Genomic DNA, 22,403 nt, shown 5'->3' on the forward strand with positions numbered 1-22,403 from the left:
AATAAAACTCAATATCCAGTTAGACTAGAGAAACTTTTGTTGACTGCTATTATAGATGTAGTAGTAGCCTCCGTTAAATCTCAGTGTGGCAAGTTCGTAGCGCATGGTGCCACTCACCGGATTGGCAACCACTCGCACCGGTGACGAGGAGAAGCTGAGGGTGCGGTAGAAGAAGGCAGTGAGGAAGCTGGCACTGATCACAAAGGCCACAAAGAAACCCAGACAGAAGATACAATCCTTGTTCACCTGCAGGCAGAGGCAAAAGGCTGCCACAAAATCGCAGATGGAGCGTCCAATTCGCGCGCAGATCGTTTGTCGAAGCTGGGGAGGATTGGCCGGCAGATTGTTGCCACTAATGGTGAACGTGTGCTGCCTGCGTTCGCAGGGCGGTCGATTTGGATCTGGTCTCAGGTTGGTCAGATCCAAACGCAATCGCCGGGACTGGGATGGCACCTCAGTGGTCTGGGTGCCCAGTTCGCAGTATTGTGGAATTTGGAGAATGACTGCCGGGTGGGGTGCCTCCAGGCTCTCCATTACATCGAGATCGTGGGAGAAGCGACAGATTAGTTCCAGTACATTACGCAACTGCTTAGGGGATCCTGCCTTTTTGGGATTCTCTATCTTGGTCTGGAGACCCTGATCCTCTGCGGATCGGGGATTGAGAACTGCGGATTGAGCACTCGTGCTGGGCACATCATCCAGCTGGGAAGTCACACGATCGTTCTCTGTTCGACCCGCATTCGGAAGTAGCTCCTTTAGGTCGAGTTTGAATGAAGCCTCCGTCCCTGTGGCATCCAAATTCGCATCTGGCAGATACACAACATGGCCATGTTCAACGGCGGGTGGCATATTTATTATAATTTCATGTTGAGATTCCGGCGATGACAGCCTCTCGTCTGCATCGTTCTTATCTAGATGATTATCCATTGTATTGTGTTGAAAACTGGGAATTTTTTGACCAGCTAATACCAAATTTGAGTGCTAAATTCAGTTCCGGTGTGATACTTGTCAGCATCGAGTTTTTTTTGTTTTTTTTTTTACCAAAATTATGTTGGCCTTAGTTGCTTAAAAGGCATTTTTCGAAACTATTCCAAATTTTATCAGTGGGCGCTGTAAACTTAATGGCGTGCAGGGAGCCACCACAAACTGCGATCGTCATTAACTTGCTAATTGGGGATTTGGTTCAGGATGCCGTCAACGAACCACGCAAACTGTCCGAGCAGAAGAACACCTGCCAGCGACTCTTCGACATTTTAGGCTTTCAGGCCGACGAATGTTTTGAGGATTTGGACTGCAATGATGTGGCTGCAACGCCCAGTTCGATCACCGTCCGCACCAATTTGAAATCGAGTCTAGCCGAAGCAAACAAACGAAATTGGCACGGCTGGATGTCCAAGGCATTGGCGGAAGGTAAAAATATCAAAACAATTTTTAAAGAAATCTAAAGAGGTAATCTGAAAAGGTTCCCTGAAAGCAACACTCCCAAAATTACATACAAACGAGCTTAAATTTCGATGAAAAGAGAAACCCGCATTTAATCATTATTGCTATCAACTACAATAAATCTGCTCACTGTACCAACCCGCAGAAGATTCAGACGAGGATGTGGAGATCTTTAGGAAGAAGGGAAGCGATGGGCTCAAGGACATCCATTCGATTGGCGTGCAGACGGACCAGCCACGTCGGCGCATCCGAGTCTGTCCTGTGGATTTCGCCCCAGCTCTGGCACCCTGCGAATCGACGCGACACACGATCTTCATCGATGCCGTTTCCGTGCAGATTCCAAACGCATTGGGTCGACCGCCGCTGGCCGATAGATTTTGCTATATGTTGACCGATTTCGCTTCGGCGCTTTATTGTAGTTTCGCCATCATGTGTTGTTGCACACCCAATATGTTGAGATGAATTAAAAAAAAAGGACCACGCTGGTTGGAACTCTGTTTAGCTACATTTGTACTAAATTTTTACTTATTCAATGCAGTGAAAAACGTATGATTCATATCACAATTATTTGGCATTCAGCTACATTTGTACTAAATTTTAACTTATTCAACCAAGTGCGAAACGAATCATTCCTATTACAATTATTTGGGCGGGATTGGGCCACGCAAAAGGGTGCGCTTCAACTCGTTCTGCTGGTTGACATTGGTCTGCAAGTTGCCGTAAAAGTGGCTCAATAACAGGTAAAGGCACCACAGGCACAGGACAATGAAAAGCGCAACTGTCAAATTCTCGCCGATCATGGCCGCACATGCGACAATCGTATCCCCCGTCTGCACAAGGACCTGCCACATCCTTTGCTGCAGTGGAGGTCTCTGCAATGCCGTTAGCGATGTCACCGATTCCACCTCGATGTGGATCGTGTGCTGCAGTATCTTGCTGGGCTTCTCCGTTTCGGTATCTAACGCAGCCGCTAACTTTGCCTCCAAATCCTTGCTATCCATCTTACTCTGATCCGCTGCAGTCCACGAAGTCTGACTACTCACCTCGCAGGTGGGCTTGATTGTAACGTCCGATAGCTGAGAGAGACTCGATGATCTGTGCTCCACGATTTCATCTTCTGCGAATATCAAACTGTTTGCCCTTCAATAATAACTTAATGAATCATATCTCTTACCTTGCTTGTTAGCAAACTCTTCGGATCGGGTTCGCTTCAGGCGGCTTGGTTGTTCATATTTACTATTTGGAAGCTTGTTGTGTTCTTCAATCAAATGGCACTTTGTAATCTGCCTGTGAGTCTGGACATCTTTATGCCCCACAATCCAGCCAATAGGTGGCGCTTTGGTGTTATCATCGACTCTTTTTTCCGCCTGTGCAGCTATAGAGGTATCATCTGCAGGAGAGCCACTTCTTGAACTTAGCATGTGAAGGTCTTGTAGTCGCTCCTTGCTGTTGTGATTTAATAGGTTTTTCGTGTAAAAATCATGAGTGTGAGTGAGTATGAAGCGAATTAAATTTATTTTCTAGCAAACGTGTCATTTAAAATTAGTCTGGCTGAGTTTCGTAGCAAAGGGTTGCTTTATCTGCTTCAAACGACCCTGGCAGACCGGCAATTGAGCCTCGTTGGCCAGTGGATAATTTTTGCGCTAAATTAAGCAATTTCCTTTCCTGTCTGGCTGGCTGGCAGATCCAAAAGCTGCTGTCCATCGACACTTCAGGGTCGACTCTCTCTCTCTCTCTCGTCTATGGATTTTCCTGTCTAATATGACAATTATGACGGTCTACTGCACTAATGATATTTTGCATAAGTGCATTTAAGGAAGCAAAGCAAACTACCGGGTTGCTCTCGAACTGAGATTTCATGTACCAGGTGCACATGCACTTGTTTACTGATCAAAACTTTCAAGAGGACTGCAAATTACTCTACCTTGCGTAAATAAATAAGCAATTGAACTAAAGGTATTTGCAAGGTCAAAGGTTACCCCGCATTTGCAGAGCCAACAACTACTTTAATATACCAGCACAATAAATAAAATAAGATAAAAACTTTTGCTTCAGGGCATAGCCGCACATAAACTGTCATTTTATTATCTGATATTTTTTTGCACATTCGCTTTAGATCAAAATTCATCCCCCAGATTTAAACCACAATTTCCGTTCAATGGCAAAAAGCTGTCTCCGTATATTTCATAATTTGTTCGAGGGAAACTTTTCGATGAAACTCTATTAAAGCAGAGGGGACATAATAAATTCATGGAATATCTCGACTTGGCCGGGTGTACATGTGGCATGTGGCATGTGGAGAGTACGCACATTTGCAGTGGGGAAATCAAAATCCGGGGGCTTGGATGGGAACTTTTCTCGTTGCTTTTCTGTAGCAGGTCCTTTGGTGTCCAGTGCGCACCTGCTACTCAGTGGTCGTGTTTTTCATTTTCGGGGGGATGGGGGATGGTGGATGGGGGCAGTGGGAGATGCTTCTTTGGGTCCAGCCATTGTTATCATTTAAAAGGCTTAAGTGCGCCGAAGATTTATATTTATATATTTGAAAAGAAGGGGAATAAAACGACAGTCCCTGCGACGAGAAAATAAGATAAACGTACACGTTATTGATTTTCCACTCGCATGTGCCGGCCAGTGTGTGTTTGCCTTTGGATGATGCTGTTGCCATGGACTGCATCTCCCTGCTTTGCTGCTGCTATGCTTCCGCTTTTCCCCCTTTTTGTGGCGCAGTTTTGTCGCCTGTCCAAAAAATTGAATTCTGGGCTGGGGCATGGTGTTTACGTGGGTTGTGGGCTGTGGACTGTGGACTGTGGGTGTTCAGAGTGGGCTTAACTGGGCAGCCAACGCCTGCGCTTGATTCATCTGCCAGTTGATTGGTGTTTGTGCGAAAGTGTTGAAGCAGAACAACTGGGATTGAGTGGCCACCATCCTTTATCCGCCAGCTCCCGGCTCCCGTCTCCCAGCTTCCATCTCCCATCTTGCCCCTTCGGCTGCATGTTAAGCTTTATTTGTGTTGCCTACTTCGAGGCGTCGCCGAGGGGCACGCAAATCGATCGTGCTGTCCGTCTCAGATAATGGATTTAAACAAAGCCCATTTCGTGAATGCATTTCGTAGGAAAATCCATTCGATTATAAATAATCATTACATAAAAGGTGGAAAAGCTGCCCACAAGAACATAATCTTGCTCAATCGTTCAGTAAAGAAACATATGTACATATTAATGTAGGTATTAATTTCTTTAAAAGCTAGAGGTAGACAATAAGTTACGCTTATGCAAAGCACATAATTTAAAACATGTGTCTCACCAAATGAATTGCTATTTCAATTTGAGATTATTGTTAATTAAATCCGCACCCATTGTTGTCACCACCGACCGCGTTTTTGGCAACCTTCCTGATTACACTGCCGGAAAATGTGTCGGCCTATTTCTTGGATTTATGAGGTGTGGCTGATTATTTTCGCTGCCGCACGATAAATATATATATGTACATATATATCACTCTATATAACCAAATGGTGCAACTGGGCAAGTATAGTAGGCGTCTAACCGTTGCCAAAAGTTTCAGTCTGCGCTTCGTGCTTGGCCAGCTCGTAAATAATATTTGTTTAGAGATATTTTTGCCTTAATGCTTGTTTGTTTCCTATTACTCTGGGCCAGCTCGTTTATCATCTTGGCCAAAGCCAGCAGCTTCGGATGCTGCAGGAGCAAAAGGACCAGCTACTGGCGCAGCATGCATTCAATTAGCGCCTGGCAAGATGCGGATTTTCGTCGTGCCATATTATCATAAAGCTCATAATTTCTTGGTTTGTTTTTCAGATGTTGGTCAAGATATACAGATAGTCAGCTTGGGGTTTTGGCTTGTTAAAGTAAATCACAAGGGCTTAATTCGAAATATGGCAAAGTCGTATGGAACTTTTTAGTAAATAGGCTTATAAGCATATAACCTTGTTCCCAACCCTTTCAAGCACAAACAAATTGTGTTAACTAATATCTTATTTCATTTCTACAAAACACCATGATGTTTTAAAGACTTATTTTTGTTATATTACTGCCTCACACCTGCCAAAGGCTTGGAAAGGCTGTCAAAACGTTTGCCACTCTTGTCTATGACGGCAAGGAGGTAAGTAAAATTCCGGGGCAATTCCCCTCGAGAACCCCCGGCGATTCGCCATCCTTGTGGCAATCAGTAGCTGGCTATTTTCTCACCTGGCCACTTGGCGCTTAGACATGGCCCGCTGCTGGTTAGTTGGCATTTAATGGCATTTGACACTCTTCACCGTGTCTGCAAGCAAAAACATCACGAGCCAATCCAAAATGGATGAAAAAACTGAGAGGGATGTTATATTGTCAAGTAATCAGACCGTAAAATACCTGGTACTTGGTCAAAGAATAACGTTTAGTCTTTTAGCACGGAGAGAATCTTTTGCAAAAATATTATATATTTATATTCATGTATAAACACAAGATATCCTGTATGGATCCAAAGTTAAATTGGCCTAATAAGTTTATCCATAAAAAGATTATGGAATGGTTATGGTTAATACATTTAATAGAAAGGCAATATGCCCGTGAGAACACCGTGTAGAAAAGAGGACAAGGGCGGGTAAAATAGAATGGAAATATTGATAGAGAAATCAATAGGAAGCGGCAAAGGAGATAGAAGAACAGGCAGCAGGCTACTTGGAGCCGGGCGAGCACTTGCCTAATGAAGTTGTTCCTTAAATCGGGAACGACATCGACGAAGGACCACGAAGCCACCGAGGAGTGAAAAAAGGAAGCGCTTTCTGGGGTCCACGGACAACAGCAATAACAACATCAATGCACTTAATGCTCTTGTTTGCTTAACTTTATTTGATGTCCTGGCCCTTTGCTTACTTTTCCCATACTCTGCATTCCCATATGTACATATGTATATACATATAAGCCAAAAGCGACGCAATCTGCCATGGCTTTTGTCTATGCCATATGTACAAATGCAGGAAATGTAATTTGTAGACAGCAGAAAATTGCGATTAGAGGCGGCCACTGATTTGCGATTACTGATTTTATCAACGAAATGCGAGCCTTGTCATTGGTCTCTTGAATTACACCAGCCTCAGTTACAGTACAATTTTTAAACTATGTGGTTCTGCTCAATTTGCCGGAGTAACATTTTGTGCATGGCTGCTGGCAAAGTGTATTACATTATTCAGGTCTTACGTACTCTAACTTTAGCTGCTGTCCTTCTGGCTCGGGCTTGTTATTGTTTTCGAGCGATGACTATGTTGTTTACAAATGAACGCAGCTTACGCAGCACGAATGCCAGCACAAGGACCTTTTCTGCCCCCCCACCTGCTGACCACTGGCTCCCAGACAAAAACAAAAAAAAAAAAGAAAGAAGAAAAGGGAGGGCTTATGCGAAAGCAGGACATCATTTTGCTGGTCTCGGGTGTAATGCATTTAGCGGTACGCGGTAAGCGGTGAGCGGTGGCACGGAAAATATTCGCTCTGCCGATATGGTTTCGCTCGCCACCGAATACTTGGCTTATTTTGCGGTCAAATTAATGCAGCTGCAGGAGGCAGAAGGCAGGACGGCCAGGATGTCTGCAACTCGTTCACGGTGCATGTATTTTTAATTAATTGCAAGGCCCCCCATCCCCACATCTTCCTCAAGGTAACAGGAGCTGAGTTGGCCCGGCCATCGCATGCCATTTCGTCCTCCCATGTGGTCAGCCCCCCTCCGCCCCGCCCCTCGTCCTTCCTTGGATCGTTCGTGTCCGTGTTGCTCCTGGATTCTCGCCTCCTGGAAGAAGTGTGTCTGTGTGCGGGCACTCCTGGCACAATAATAGGTTTACTTCCAGTTTTTTGCAGTAGCCTGCATTGGCGATGCTACCAGAAATGTCGATTTCAATTATGGGAGACATGAATTAATTATGGCTTTTAACTTAAGTAATTGATTTAAATTAGTTATTATATTGAGCAGCTCGAATTCGACATTCAGAGTCTAAGCAACAGTATAAAAAATATTTCTTAAATTCTTTGGAATATTTAGATAGAGCATTTAAGATAACTTAAGGCTGCAAATAGCGATTGTATAAAAGTTTCAGTTATATAAGAGCATTTTACAGTCGCATAGAGAAGGTCGAACACTTTCTTATCATCATTTTTTCCCATATGACCGCAAGTTACCAGCAGCGCTACATCATTTGCGGTTAATTGTAATTAAAGTTCAGTGGTATGCTCCAAAGCACACACGTTGCCCCATCCGCCGGCAAACTTTTCCGGGTGGCCACCGCAAAATACCGAACCATATCGCATCCTGTGCGAGCTCAGCATTTCGTGCTCATGATGTCATAAGCAACGCAAACAATTTGAAATACTTCGATACGCAGCACACATACATACATACATATGTACGTAATCATAGATGTCATTTGGTAAACCAAATTTCAGTGACGACAATCGACAATCGACTAGAACGGAGATTATAATCCACCGCCCAAGCAAGAATGCCGGAAACGAAACCCAAGACGCACTGCCGTCCCAGCAACGGTCTCGACCACACGGAGGAGTCCGACGTCCCTCTGGCTGCCAATCTGGTCACCCAAAGGAACCTCCAACTGCTCCAACCACGCCCACAGCGCCCACGTCCGCCGCGAGCTCGTCGAAATGCCACCGGCTTTTCGGCCAACCAGGAGGTGCGGCTAAAAGCCGGCGACATGCGCATGGCCCGGCTGCAGATCAGTCTCTCCCAGCTGCGCACCGCAATGGAGGAGTCGAGCAAACAGCTGAAGGACCTCTGCCACGAGATGCGGCTGAATGTGGATGCTGAGTGAAGGGTCCTGCTGAGTTTCAGTCAGATGTCCTGGTGGATTTCGTTTGCTAATGCAAAACCATTCAGTTTAGGTAGTGCCAAATTTAAGTGTTTACGGTGGAAAACAAATAAAAAGAGAAAATCTATATGAATTAGTGTAAGATAGTATATTGGGATGTCATCTTTCTTTCACATTCAACGAGAATATTTTCTGTCGGGACTAAGAACCTAATAGAACCTAATTCATAAAGCAACGTTTTGTAACAAGAAAAGAAAAAATGTTAGGAACTTCAAACATCCAATGTAACTTTAGTAAGCAAAACATTGCCACACATGCGAGTATTTATGTATTCACCAATGACCGAATTATGACAATCAAAATACTAACGAATTAAATTCCGCTTCTCATTGCAGACTGCATGGATCCCATGTCAAATTCATTTATGAGTTTTAACACTGCAACAAACGAAGCTCACTCGAAGCCCACCAAAAAGCATTTGGCTGTTGTTCCACCAAGTCAACAAAGAGAGACAGGTATGTACATACATAGATATATGATGATATACTCGTATGTACATACGAGTTGCATTCATATGCTAATATGTATATGAATGTGTGCAGTCCCTGCTTTCTCATAATTCCCGGCCCCCAAATCCCTTTCGCACTTGGGAATTTGGTTGGGGAAAGCGTGATGGCTTGATTTAAATTAAAAATTTATTGCATATTTTTTTGCTCCACCCATCATTGCATATTGCCCCTGCGTGTGTGTGTGTGTGTGTGAGTGAGTGTGGGCCCAGGAAAAAATGTGCAAGTTTGTATTTAAAAATATATAAATATATATATATGTGTAGGTATACGTACTCGTTCGTGTGTGTGTATAAATTAAATTTGTGTGCGCCTTTGAACGCGCACAGGACGAACAACCGGCAACATGCATGAACATGCCATGAACTCGAATTTCCAACGCCAACGGGTTAAGGATGTCCTGGCCTGGGGGAAACTGAAAGATATGTGGGCATAGTCAGTGGGTAGCAGGGCGTTTCAAAACGAAGGTAGTGCATACACACATACATATGTATGTACATACAATATAGCGAAAGGAAAGGAGCCCTCTGCTGAGTTAAGGGTCTGGCGGTCTGGCACTTCAGCAACCGTTTTGATTACTCGCATGTTTTCGCGTGCAACTAAATTAGCGCACGTGTAATCAAGTTCTTTGCGCTGAAAAACAACGAAAAAATATGGAAAATGTACATTGAGGCTTGTGTGAGCGGGAAACCTCCTTCCATCCCCATCCCCATCCCCATTGCACACAAAGACTCCATCCATTAACCTCCTGGTGCCCTCGACTTGGCGCTCATATTTGTGTGTGACGTTCGTTGTCGGCAGGATGTTTAAAATAAAGTAATTGATGTCCCTTTGGATGACGTATTTTGCGAAAAGTGCATATTCGGCCATAAATCATTGCATTCGTGCCATAAATTATTCAACGAAAGTCTGTGTCTAACAACTCTGTACTTTTCTTGACTGTAGTAATTCGAACTTCTACTTTTATTTTCACAGAAGGTTTAGGAAACACGTATCGCCCATTTATCTAAAACTGCAAGTTTTTTAATATAACTTATTTGTTGCAGGACGTGAAAACAAGTGACGCCCCCGGGGGGAGATTATGACAAAGCTTTGTTTAGTATCAGGATTTATCGTTGCTCTTCACCAAAATCTATCTTTTTTGATTTAATAAACAAATTAATACAGACGTCAATTTATCCACGCATCGTATGTGCATATATAATAAAGACTCTGTTGAATATATTAAAGGTATGAGGATATATGTATATAAGTATTCTCGCCCTTTAAAACAAACAATTCTTTGCAAAGGATAATTATATTAGTAATCCATCATTCCAGTACTTTAAATGGGTCAGTTGAATACGGCAAAATTTGTCCCCTTGCGATGACTCGAGCCATCAGTTTTCGATTTGTGTAATACTCAAGTAGGGATCGAAATTTTCCGAGAGGTACAAACGAAGGGAAATCCTGCTCGCTCATTGTCAAGTTCTTAACTTCATAGTTCACATTCTGTGGTGGAATAAAGCACATAAGTTATTTTGATACTTACTAGGGATAAATACTCACAGGTCGAAAGGGGCATTTAAATTTTACAGTTGCATGTTTTTTCAAATTTTGTACGTACATATTGAACAATCGGTTCTTGTTAGCGTTTTCCAGAATGTAGCATCCATCAAACTCAACATCATATAATTTCATTTTCTGTTTGCTGTTCAGCTTCCAAAAATCCAGGACGGCATGCACGGTTATATCATCAATCGTGCGTTTGAAAATATGAGCCGAGTCCATATAGGTGCGATTGTCCATTTGGTAGACCTTACACTCAAATTTTTCATACACATCTGTATCTACTTGTGTAATGTTAACTTCATCGATGTAAACTCGAAAGTTTCTATCCTCGCATCTCATGCACTTAAATATGAGAATGGAGCTGCCGATTAAAAGCCATAAATTCATGACTGCTGTTAAATCGAAACTGGTGACCGACTTATAATCCAATGAATTTATAAAAATGAACATTCATTTTTCAAAGCATTTAAAGTAATGGTTCTGTTTTGTTACATTATTTAATCAGCAATAAAGGATGGAAACCACCATTCTATTAATTGTTGTAGTCAACTTTATTTTAACTGATTTTTACGGTCCGCTCAACGGCGAACTATACGACCATGGATGGTTAATTGTATAGCTCTTCGTTTCTTAATGAATATGTTGCAGTCCGAAGTAAACATCATTTCCGGCGAATAGCTGGGTATTAGCTTTGAGTTGATGGTATATTCATCAATAAAATACCTCTTGTTCTTAAATAAAAGTTTTTAAATAATAAATACATCTATATAATTAGACTGTAATGAATGATTTTACTTACCATTTTAAAAGGGCAATGCAGTGGAAAATTCGAAACTCGTCGCAGCTCGTCGGCAATCATCTTATACAGAAATTGTGAGTGTAGAGCTGCTAATGCCTGACAATAGTCCATTTCCGATGCAGTGTAGTTGATTAAGGATGTGCCGTGTTTGAAGGAAAATACGTAAACTCCTCTGACGTCATTTACGTCTTTTCTTAAGGAAAATTCAGCGGAATATGATTTTGATCCAGAATTTGGTGATTTTTTATGTAAACGGCAGCTTAGATTCTGGACAAGTTCTGGTGAATGAGTGGGGCACTCAATTTTTGTCATAATGGCGTCCATCTTTTTGAATATAAAATTAATAATAATTTTAGATTAATCATTTCTGCGATAAGATATTTTTTCAAAGATACAAACCCTTGCATAGACATAAAAGCCAATGGATGTATAGAAAACCGTAAGAACCACCGGGAAATTCTTATTACATTTCATTCTAGAGAGCAAAGTGTAATGACTACATCAAAAATGTAAAGCTTTTTCCAAACCGGTGGGATATTGTCAAAGGTGGAAAAATAATGAGTTTTTGATATGTTTTTAAATTGCCAGTAAAATCGATAAACCCAAATTTAAAATAATGATTAAAGCACTCAATTACATACATGAACATCTAATGATCCATTATTGAACTAAAAGACTTCATCGCTATATGTTTTTATTTCAACATAGGAATTCATATTCCAAAGTGAAAATATTTTTATAGTCTGTGTATAACACGTCCGTGGGCGATAGAACGAGATGCTATAAAAGATTGATTCAAAAAAAAATCGCTTAGGGATCTGAACGTTCCAAACGGCACGAATGAGGGAAAATCTTGCTCGTCCATATACAGATTTGTCACGGTGTAGTTGAAGTTCTAATAAGAAATATTAAGATATCTTGCTATAATATTGTTATAAATCTTTAACAGTATTAACACTTACCGCCTTGAGAGGACACTCCAAGTTAGAAAATCTTTTAAAGCCTTTTGAAAATATATTCATTAAACGATTCTTTTGAAAACTTCCGATTAGAAGGCAGGCATTTAATCGACCTTCGTATAGCTTCATTTCTTGACCATTTGGCTTAAGGAAACTCACAACGTTTCGAACGTCCAATTTGGAGACTTCACGATTAAGTAGCATATGACAATTTACATAACTGCGATTACTGATTTGTTCGACTTCGCAACCCAACTCTTCAATGGTTTTAGTATCCAAAATCTTAATGCTGATCTGATCAATAACTATTCGAAAGTTTCGCTGCTCTGAGCTCACGCAACTAAAAAGTAGAAAACAGTAAAGGCAAAATAAAGTTCCCATGTTAAACCTTTATACTGCAATGCTCAAACTCTATTTAATAAATATTTTTCCAACCGAATAACCAAGTTATTTTAGACAGCTAGCTAATTACCATATATTATGTTCTTTGTAATCGACTGTCGAATTAAATTGCAAGCTTCAAGCAAATAACAATTAAATTAAGCTTGATAATTACACTACAGAAATGTTGACGATTTTTATTAAAGCTTTCTTTTTATTAATATTTGTTCCCTAGTAGTATAATTTAGTTTCTTTGAAGTTTTACAACGAGCTTTTTAAACCATTATTCATTATACAATTGTTGCTAATGATATGCATACATATCTTCATATAATTACACTACAAAAATGTTGACGATTTTTATTAAAGCTTTCTTTTTAATTATATTTGTTCCCTAGTAGTATAATTTAGTTTCTTTGAAGTTTTACAACGAGCTATTTAAACCATTATTCATTATACAATTGTTGCTAATGACACGTTTATTTGAATTTTTATAATATAAAATATATTGTAAGCAAGAAAGATTGTTGTGAGCAGATGCCAAAGTAAAAATTTAATGTTGGGGGTCTTTTCGCATCCTTATACACAAAATGCGCTCCAAATGTTTCCTGATACACGCCATTTTCAATTCGTCCTGTAAGAAAGCACTTTTCCTTGCGTCACAATTCGCAGTGCCAATCGTTCTTGTGTAAAATATTCGGTGACAGTGCGAAATTTTCCCAAAGGCACAAACGGAGGAAGATCCTTCTCATCCATATGCCAATTTGTCAGGGTATAGTTGAAATTCTAAAAAATATTTCCTTTTACATATTATTGAGAACAGTGTGTGTTTGCTCACCATTCTTAAGGGACAAGTTAGATTTCCATGCACGTGCTTCTTAAAACTTTTCACGTAAATTTTAAACAATCCATTGCGGTGAGAAGTTTTTAGGAATTGACATGCATCCAAACGACCATCATATAGTTTTATTTTCTTTTGGTTAGATCTCTTCCAAAAATCCATGCTTGTGTGCATTATTATATCCTCCACATCAGACTTCACTATCATCTCGCCGTTGACGTAACTCCGATTGTTCAGATTTACGATTCGGAAATCTATATGCTGTATCAAATCGCGCACCTTATATTTAACTGAAAACTCATCCATCTTTATCCGAAAATTACGCTCCTCACACTTCAAGCAAATGTGGGAGCTAAACCACAATAGCCAAAACAAAGTAGACGTGGCCAACGTTCTCATTTTAATGACAGTCGATTGCGTTTAGAAGAGTTAAGGCTACATATATGAAATTATCGTACATTTATAAAACCAGCCAATTAAGAGCTCGTTGCTTGATAAAAAAATAATTGGTATAGTTTTAGTAGAAAGAAATAAAAACAATTTTGTGCATCCGGGCAAGGTTATTTTAATTGATATTCTTCTATTATGCTTTAAACATACAAAAAAAGTGATTTTTTTTTAATTTAGTAAAATATATTGTTGTGCGTTGATTATGTATTTAAAATGTATAGATATGACAACGGCTTGTTTTAAAGCTGGCTTTTATTTATTATTTTATGTGATGGTCAAACCTTTGGGATTTTAACGTACCATTCCAGCAAAGGCTTATGATTTGGGCAAAATTCCCCCATGTGCCACAACACGTATTATCAATCGTTGTTGACTAAAGTATTCGGTGACCGTACGGAATTCGCCAACAGGAACAAACTGTGGTAGCTCCTCTTCATCCAAAAACCAGTCATTCATTTTGTAGGTAAAATTCTGGAAAAAACATTACTTTTATTGTATTTGTAATTAAGTAGTATTGTAATTGAGTAAAACACACCGCTTTAAAGGGACACGACAAAAGAACGTTGGAGTGTTTCTTAAAGCTCTTCACAAAGAAGTAGAACAGTTTATTTTTGTTCATAGTTCGAAGTACGAGACACCCATCCATTCGAACATCGTACAATTTCAATTTAGTTTTCGCGTTCGGTTTCCAGAACTCCATTAGTGCACGAACATTCAAATCTGCGACTTCCTTTTTCAATATCATTTCGGCGTTGACGTAGCTTCGATTATTCGACTGAAACAAATTGCAATCCATTTTCTCAAACACATCCGGCACCTTATACTTGATCGCAAACTCATCGAAGAAAATCCGAAAACGATTTTGACATTTAGCCAAGTCCATGAGAAAGTATAGTGCGCAAATGAAATACAACGTTTTCATGGCTATTGCTTTTACTAAAATGCCCTTTGGAGATTCCATACAACGCACAATCACATATGTATTTAACTGTTTGTTTAATTAAAGATGGTTTCCAATGATATTATTTCAATAATGATGAAAACGCTAGACATTTTCGATTTTCAGTCATTATTGCTGATTATTGAATATTGCTGTATTATTGCGTTTGTTGAAGCGTTGAAATTAAACACCAATCGAATGGACGAAATAAAATATGTAAAAGAATTGTAATGGAATAATTTGAATAATCATAATGGGCTTTTCAAACATTAGATTAATATATTCCAATGCTGCCAAAGTCATATTTCAATTTTTGAACCAAATTTCGCCTGTCTGTGGATTGGTTAATGTGACTGTAATTATCACAGTAATCGAACCGAATCCCCAATATAAATTATTATTAGTGTGCTATGAGTGCTTTGCACTCAATTTCTATTTATTTTATTCAAGAATTATTATTACTGCTAACGTTTGGTGAGCAAGTGTCCATCAATTTGCATGTGAGCTAATAGTTTTGATTTCTGCTTAAAGGACATTCTCAGGCGATAAGTGCAATCCGGCAGTAGATCTGGTAGCACAGCTTCGTCGATATAGGCCCTGTGCAGGGAGTAGTTAAAATTCTGAAAGTAGAAAGGATTAAGTTTTAATAAAGCTGAAAGGCCAAAAGGTTGGGAAGATATTCAAAATGTGATAGCATGTGAAGAATATTCATTGAGTTCTGAAAAGCGTGCTACATTTGATATCTGTTTTTACAAGTAATGTAAATTAATATTCCATATATTGGTTACTTTCAACTCACCGGTCGAAGTGGGCACTTGGGCTTCGTATTCAGGAAGCCCGCATAGTTATTGTACAGCAGTCTGATAAACTTATTCTTATAGCCATTGTTGAGGATCGAACAGAAGTTGAGCTGCACATTATAAAGGCGCAGCTCCGGTCGTTGAGGACGCGCGATGTCCATCGATGAAGTCAATGTCAGATCATTCACCAATCGACTAATCATCATATGGCCAGATAGATAGCTGCGATTACCATCCTGTTCGACCACCGCACTTTGGGACAGGAACAGGTCTTGCTCATCGACATCGAAGGTGAAGCGATCCACGTACACCACATGGGCACACAAATAGCAGTTGATCAGCGAGCCAAAAACGAGAAGACGCAGCTTGTGGAAAGACATTTGGAAGATGGTTGACTTGGCCACCGGATTACTGACTGGCAACGAAACAACTACTAATGGGGGATTCCATTGTGCTCGTAATTATGAGCTGACGGAGCAAAGCCTAATGGCTTTTTAAATGGTGTCGTCTGGTCTAAATTGCCGCAATCTCTCAATATGTCAACAATACGTATTCATATACACATAAATAATTTTTTCCATGTTACTTTTTTCTTCGTTCTTTTTGGGTCTTTGAGTCGCTTTCAGATGTGCAAAAAAAAAAAGTGTATATGCTTGCACTCAAAAGTAAAATGAAAATGTTTCACGTATGGAAAGATTGAGTTGAGAAGGCGGCTAAGTACACAAAAAGAGTAAAAAAGAAAGGCATCAAAAAAAAAGGGGGGGAAAAGAAAGCGAAACCCTATTTTCTCGACCATAATGGTACTCATTATTAATGAGTGTATGGGGTATAATGCATTATATGCATTTCCTACCATATATGAACGTATACATATATGGTAGGAAATGCATACAGCACGTTGAAAAATAAGAAACATGATATCAAGAAGTCTTCTTAAAAATAATTACTACAGAATTAATGTCTTCAAGTTTTAAGAACATCTTATACATTTAAAGAGTCCTTTTTTTTTAAGTTTTGTATGATTTGCTTTAAATTAGTTTCCAAATTATATTAGTTTGTGTAAACTTATATACCATTTGTTAGTTGACTACTAAGTACACGCGTGTCGAATGCACCTTTTCATAACTCGCCGTGTTCGGGGCCCAAAACGCGACCCCAAGGATGTCAACAGAAATGTTAATAACACCAGCACACCAGCGCTGCCAACCAACTGCAGCTGGAAGGATTCAAGGATGGGCCTGGCGACAAGGATGCAGATGGGCTGGATTGCCGGCCTGGCTACCAACAGCCCGAGCAAAAACAGTGGCCTTAAAACAGAAAAGCAAAGCGCACCGGAGTGGAGTAGAGTGTTGTACGTACGGCAATGTGAGGCAAAGTAAGGCAGAGCAAAGACGAGCTCGGCCCAGTCGAGTGTAGTTCAAACATCACACCTACCGTCTGGGATCTGGAGAGTCTCGACTCGTCTCGTCTGCGGATGGTGCTGTGGTCCATATTATGTAAACATTTGCCGGGCTTAAATCTTTATTATTATTTCCTTTTTTTCGTTGCCTCCTGTGCGTTGCCTCCTGTGCATCCCAGTTGGTTGTCTGGCTGGAGTGCGTGTGGCTGTTTGCTATCCGTGTTTCCTAGCTCAGCGATCTCAATCGAAAATGTGTGCAACTTTGCATGACACAACGGCGAGAAGCACATTTGCAACATCATCTTTGGCTCGCTTTGGTTCGGTAACTCGTACACCCAAAAGAACCTATTTTCACTTTTTGCTAGTTTCCGTTCTAACTCGTTCTTGGTCATATGGCACAAAATGACGAAGAATAGTTTTTTATTGAAAAGACAGTATTGTTTCCAGTTACTTTGCTAGCATATAATTTGCTTATTCAATTAACTGCAGCACTTGACTGGAAATTAGAAATCAATAACCCTTGGTGTAATACACGTGCTGAGCTGCGGAACTCGATGACCTGTTCTTTTCCTCGCGAAGAAAACAAACTAATTTTCCCATTTTCATATACCAATTTCCCTAAGTGACCAATTTGTCCGAGTGCAATTAACACAGCCCATCCGTGCTCATGGGCGACGGGAAAGTTCTTCAAATGGCCAGCGTGTGCTTGGTTGAAAACTGAAGAGATTGTTGCGTTGCATTTTAAATATCAAGGTGTTATATCATGCAAATTTGTGCAATTTTCATTCATGCCTGCATATATGTAGCTCTGCTAAAACCACAGCGCTAGACCATAATTAGTCTTTGTGAGCGTGTGAGGCTCATTTTGTATGCAAATTGCAGTCGATTGGTTTCGCATTACATAATTAATAATTCAATGAGAATGCTTGTCAATCACACGCAGAACTACGCCCACCAAGAAACCATCACAAAGGATGGCACATTTGAAAATCAAAGTACATTTCTTGCGGTTTTGTTGCAAAATGTATAAAAAGAAACTCGTAACTCTGTACGCTAGAAATTCATTTAAAATGCACATTTTAAGGCAAACTTTAAGCTTGACGCACTGCATAGTTCTAAAAATATGGCAAAGTAAATATAACATTTATGCCGAAATTTGCTTACACTGAATCTTCGACTTGTGTGTGTTGTGCACAGATAGGCAAGATGGCCTTTGGTCTACGTACATATATAGATATACACATGTAGATACCAATATCTGCGTCACTGCCGATGCTTTGGGCCTATTTGTGCAATCAATAAATTTTACAGTCGAATGCACAGGTGGTGGCATCAACAATTTACGCATCTATGGGGCGCCTGCAGTTGGCACCAAATGGATGTGGCAGCACAGGAGATGAAATTCCGTTTGTCGAAGGCAAATTTATTAACATTTTCCGATCATTTTCCGCTCGTTAAACTGTTTCTCGTTCCAAAGTCAATAAACAAAGTTGAAAGTTGAAATATTCCTTTTGATTGAAACTATTCTGAGTGCAATTATATTCGAACAATTAAAATATTTACTAGCTAATAACTACGGCCAAAACAAGCATTACAGCTGTTGATAAAATGCAGGGTTTGCAGCTGAGTATTCAGTGCCTCACCAAAAATACACCATCTCTGCAGACACTCGTTAAAAATCACTTAAAATTCCATCATCATAAATTTGTCAAAAAATTTACTCACTTGCTGTGAGCGTTTGCAAAGCTTCAACGTGTCGACATTGATGCTGTCTTTTGTCTACTATCGCACTCCCTTCCTCTTTTGGGATTAGTTTTCCGACCACCACAATGCTCTTTATATTCCATGCACAACTGTCTCCTCAAATTCCGCGGAAATTATTGTATCAAATTGCCCTGCCAAGGTCGTACGAATGTTAAACTTTCAGCGCTTTTAATACGTTTTTGAATACTTTTAAATTCTGTTCCGTTGCTGCAAATTTAAAAATGTGATATCAGACTTATATTAGACTTTACTTAAAATACTTTTATCAGTACATTTTCCATCGATGTGAATGCATGTTTTAAAACAATATTATACGTGGAGTTCCCGTTCTGAAAAAGTTCTTGAAGATAAATGAGCTTTTCTTTAAGACCGTTCGCCGTCTAAGTTTTCTTATGACAACCTTTAGTTTATTACTTTTGGTTTATGTTTTCGTCAGTTGGCCGAATGTTTTATTTTAGCGGCCGTCGCCACAGCAGGGGGCAACTTCCATGGGGCACACACACACACTCACTCGATACCCCAAATTTAACAGCTTTTTGTGGCAAGGTCTTTTTGGCCATGGCTCCATGGCGACTTCAATTTTTGGCAACAGAACGCAGCACAAAGTTGCTGCAACGGCAAAAAGTGAAGAAGAACCGAACGAAAAACTCAACCAAGGCAAAAAGGCAATAACAAAATATTATTATCAGAATCATTCATCATGTGGCTGCAGGCAATAAATTTTGGGGCTAGCTCCCAAATGCAACAACAACCATGTCAGGCCCAGTAGAAGAATAACTACAATAATTGTAGCAGTCGTAGGTAGCTATGTACATACATAGCAATAGTAGGTAGGTGGATACTCGGGCTTTTGGCTAACTGTTAATAAATCGCAGTGCCAGGCAACACAGTTAGCACAGTTAACTGTGGGCAACAGCAGCTGCTGATGTGGCGCCACCTTCCCCACCCAAAGTACCACCCCCTCCCACCGTCCGCCCATCTGAAACCCGCCGCAGACGCATAAAAGTTCGGGGCTTTACCCCCGAAACGAACTTTAACTTTAAGCGAGGCGTGGCCAGAGCTATAAAGCATTAACATAAAACTCCCAAAAATACAAAAGACCGAGGGGGAAAAATGGCAAGACGAAATGAAAATAGTTACTGCTAAGAATTTTCACTGCCTTTTTTTTCTTTAGGAGGCAGTCAGCTGCTCAGCCAAGCTGTAAATTTGCGCATTAGTTAAACGATTTCAATCTATTCTGAAATTTTGTTCATTTTGTTTGACAACGAACGGAAGCTAAATTAGTTTAAAGCATTTTAAAGATCGAAAAACGCATGAAAATGTATGTACGAAGTGAATTTATGTAATTTAAGAATCGATTTTACAATTGTTTTAAACGAACTATGCTAATAGCAATATGTATTTAACAGAAGAATTGCAGTTCTGATTAAATATTCTAAGTCGTGTTGTGCATAATGCCATAACTTCCCTTGCGTGATAATAATATCATATTTGCACTACTTCGCTATTAAAGTCCATAAATAAGTGATATAGTATGTATAAAGATACGTTTAAGTCTGCGCAAAGTGTGGTACATACATATAATGATTATAAAAATTTCTTCTAAGTTATATCCTTATCCTTAAGTTCGTATCCTTACTTAAGTTACCACCAGTTCGTTTGAAAGGTTCTGCAAGAGTAGTCTACCTATAATATGGAAATGGTCCTAACTAACACTTGGTTTCCTCTCATTTGCAAGTGCAACCACTCCAGTTCCTCTTTGAGACACATTTTGCAAATTGCATTTCATTGTTCCACTTCCTTGGCAGCCAGTCCCGTTCTCATTTGCAGTCATTATTATGGTCAAAGTAAACGAAATCGTCATCTCCATAGTGCCCAGCATCGTAATCCATTCAGTTGGAAAATGCATTTCCCCCTGCCCGTTTGGCCCACCAACCACTCTATGCACCACTGTGATACCCGCGCTCATCGTTATTCTCTTTGCCACTTGTTTGATAAATAATTGTCCGACGTTTAGTAGGTACATACTACACCATAAACATGCAAACTTAAGAGCACATTGTGTATAGTATTCTCGTGCCAGTGCGAAGCTGGTGACCACATGCTGGGCTCCCCAGTAATGCCGCTCCACCGCGTCTTCCTTTGGCTAACGGCATTGGGGCAACCGCATAGCTATAGTGGCCATAAGCTAGGCCATGTACTTTGAAAGCCCCATCGCTGAGCCCTGACCACATCATTGAATGCGAAATGCGAAATGCAAAATGCAAAATGCGAAATTCGAAATGCAGAAGCGGCGTAATTGCCACCGCATCAGAGACCCAAGCTGAAACCAATAAACCAGCACACGTCGATTAGTTGCACATGAGTGCGGCAACATCGGGCCTGGTCGTCAGGTGGTGGTCGGTCGAAGCCACTTTTCCACCTCCGAATTTTACCCTCGTTACTGCGGCTGCTGGCTGGCCAAGACTGACGGACGTCGGAGCTACAGCTACAGACAGTAAGACCATTTAAGCCACGTCTTAAGCACGCCGGCTTTAGACCTCTACGCTCGCATTCATGTGCTGCTAAACAGCTTTTTTGCCCTAGAACGTCCATTGAAAACTTAGTTAAAACATGTATCTGGAATTCTCATTATCAACTGAAACAAGAGAGAACGCTATAGTCGAGTTCCCCGACTATCAGATACCTAGTACTCAGAAAGTTGAAGAGCAAATAAGAACAACAAAATTTTAAAATTAAAAAGTCCATAAATAAAAGAAGTTTCATACAGACAGACGGACATGGCCATATTGACTTGGCTATTGATCCTGATCAAGAATATACTTTTTATGGTCGGAAACACTTTGTTCTATCTGTTACATACTTTTCAAAGCATCCAGTATACTCTTTCACTCTAAGGGTAACGGGTATAACATCCATTTTAATATACTACTGTCATGCAGTTGCGTGCACAGAATGTGACTTTCCTGGTTGCAAAAATGTATCATTCCTTCATGACATCCATTTAAGTAATTTCAAAATATAATCTTTTCAAAACGAAAGTAATACCATATTGTGTTCACATAGATTAAATTTCGAAAACAACAAAATGCATTCATGTTTCTTATCTTTGTGCCAGTGAAGTCCCTTTAAATATACAAAAATTCCGAACTGTTGATTCACTTTATTCGCTTAAATGTTAAAAAAGGTTCTAATTATGCACACTTGCAATGATCCTGTTAATTTTCTCCTTGTAAACGACATAGATTTTGTTGGCTGCCCGAAAACTAAAATCTGCTGAGCAAAGTGTTTGCCCCACGTTAACCCAAAGTGTTGACCCAAGTTAGTGTTGACCCAAGCTCTAACCAACAGTGTCGCCTATCTTGAATGGATGTCGAGGGGACAGAGGCGTATATTTGCCCCATCGCCCCCAATAGTACACAGCAGCAGCAGTCTACGGCTAACCAAGCCCAACTAACCGGCGATTGTCCATTTGGTATCGATGAGGAGCGCCTTCACCGCATTCCATGCCGCTGAAAAGCGGAGAACGGCCATGAATTTTGCATTTTCAGTTCGCTCGTATTTTTAGCTGGGTCCCGTCCACCGTGCCTGGGCCTGTGATTCATCAAAAGTGCGGCGACAGCTGACAGGCCGACAGGCCGACAGCTACGCATAGAAATGAATTATACAAAAAGTGGGCAGACAATGGGCCAACACCCC

At 40.4% G+C, this 22,403-nt stretch overlaps 11 protein-coding genes across 16 annotated transcripts in view; 3 read left to right on the forward strand and 8 right to left on the reverse strand.

The window, feature by feature from the left end:
* The window catches only part of LOC6527520, a 44,023-nt gene that overhangs the window by 5,966 nt on the left and 15,654 nt on the right, over positions 1-22,403 (forward strand). For all 5 annotated transcript variants that reach the window (XM_039371805.2, XM_015197618.3, XM_039371806.1 and 2 more), the window contains one exon: positions 8,650-8,769. In XM_039371805.2, the coding sequence (XP_039227739.1) occupies positions 8,650-8,769 (120 nt within the window). Of the gene's footprint in view, positions 1-8,649; positions 8,770-22,403 lie in introns of those variants that run through there.
* On the reverse strand, positions 20-927 carry LOC6527530. The gene has a single exon (XM_002088584.4). The coding sequence runs from the start codon at positions 925-927 to the stop codon at positions 25-27; it is 903 nt and encodes a 300-aa protein (XP_002088620.1). The 3' UTR covers positions 20-24.
* On the forward strand, positions 1,122-1,950 carry LOC6527529. The gene is made up of 2 exons (XM_002088583.4): positions 1,122-1,410; positions 1,589-1,950. Exons 1-2 carry the CDS (start codon positions 1,122-1,124, stop codon positions 1,903-1,905), a joined length of 606 nt encoding a protein of 201 aa, XP_002088619.1. The 3' UTR covers positions 1,906-1,950.
* Positions 1,930-2,996, reverse strand: LOC6527528. Of its 2 annotated transcripts, none has more exons than XM_039371808.2 (2): positions 2,618-2,996; positions 1,930-2,557 (listed from the first exon to the last, which is right to left on the reverse strand). In XM_039371808.2, exons 1-2 carry the CDS (start codon positions 2,862-2,864, stop codon positions 2,085-2,087), a joined length of 720 nt encoding a protein of 239 aa, XP_039227742.1. In that variant the 5' UTR covers positions 2,865-2,996; the 3' UTR covers positions 1,930-2,084. The 2 variants fall into 2 exon arrangements, with proteins under 2 accessions (XP_039227742.1, XP_002088618.1); XM_002088582.4 differs by having other exon boundaries at positions 1,930-2,560; positions 2,618-2,994.
* LOC6527527 lies at positions 7,781-8,403 on the forward strand. Its single transcript, XM_002088581.3, has one exon. It carries the CDS (start codon positions 7,931-7,933, stop codon positions 8,255-8,257), a length of 327 nt encoding a protein of 108 aa, XP_002088617.1. The 5' UTR covers positions 7,781-7,930; the 3' UTR covers positions 8,258-8,403.
* On the reverse strand, positions 9,930-10,836 carry LOC6527526. The gene is made up of 2 exons (XM_002088580.3): positions 10,369-10,836; positions 9,930-10,311 (listed from the first exon to the last, which is right to left on the reverse strand). Exons 1-2 carry the CDS (start codon positions 10,819-10,821, stop codon positions 10,132-10,134), a joined length of 633 nt encoding a protein of 210 aa, XP_002088616.3. The 5' UTR covers positions 10,822-10,836; the 3' UTR covers positions 9,930-10,131.
* Positions 10,950-11,898, reverse strand: LOC6527525. Its single transcript, XM_002088579.4, has 2 exons — positions 11,171-11,898; positions 10,950-11,102 (listed from the first exon to the last, which is right to left on the reverse strand). The coding sequence occupies exons 1-2, from the start codon at positions 11,492-11,494 to the stop codon at positions 10,950-10,952; spliced, it is 477 nt and encodes a 158-aa protein (XP_002088615.1). The 5' UTR covers positions 11,495-11,898.
* Positions 11,907-12,627, reverse strand: LOC6527524. The gene is made up of 2 exons (XM_002088578.2): positions 12,133-12,627; positions 11,907-12,065 (listed from the first exon to the last, which is right to left on the reverse strand). Exons 1-2 carry the CDS (start codon positions 12,508-12,510, stop codon positions 11,907-11,909), a joined length of 537 nt encoding a protein of 178 aa, XP_002088614.1. The 5' UTR covers positions 12,511-12,627.
* LOC6527523 lies at positions 12,710-13,880 on the reverse strand. The gene is made up of 2 exons (XM_002088577.4): positions 13,349-13,880; positions 12,710-13,296 (listed from the first exon to the last, which is right to left on the reverse strand). The coding sequence occupies exons 1-2, from the start codon at positions 13,748-13,750 to the stop codon at positions 13,135-13,137; spliced, it is 564 nt and encodes a 187-aa protein (XP_002088613.1). The 5' UTR covers positions 13,751-13,880; the 3' UTR covers positions 12,710-13,134.
* LOC6527522 lies at positions 13,980-15,069 on the reverse strand. The gene is made up of 2 exons (XM_002088576.3): positions 14,337-15,069; positions 13,980-14,272 (listed from the first exon to the last, which is right to left on the reverse strand). Exons 1-2 carry the CDS (start codon positions 14,760-14,762, stop codon positions 14,117-14,119), a joined length of 582 nt encoding a protein of 193 aa, XP_002088612.2. The 5' UTR covers positions 14,763-15,069; the 3' UTR covers positions 13,980-14,116.
* Positions 15,142-21,471, reverse strand: LOC6527521. The gene is made up of 2 exons (XM_002088575.3): positions 15,541-21,471; positions 15,142-15,361 (listed from the first exon to the last, which is right to left on the reverse strand). The coding sequence occupies exons 1-2, from the start codon at positions 15,919-15,921 to the stop codon at positions 15,206-15,208; spliced, it is 537 nt and encodes a 178-aa protein (XP_002088611.1). The 5' UTR covers positions 15,922-21,471; the 3' UTR covers positions 15,142-15,205.

Source organism: Drosophila yakuba, chromosome 2L (assembly GCF_016746365.2).
Source record: "Drosophila yakuba strain Tai18E2 chromosome 2L, Prin_Dyak_Tai18E2_2.1, whole genome shotgun sequence".
Classification (NCBI taxonomy): domain Eukaryota; kingdom Metazoa; phylum Arthropoda; class Insecta; order Diptera; family Drosophilidae; genus Drosophila; species Drosophila yakuba.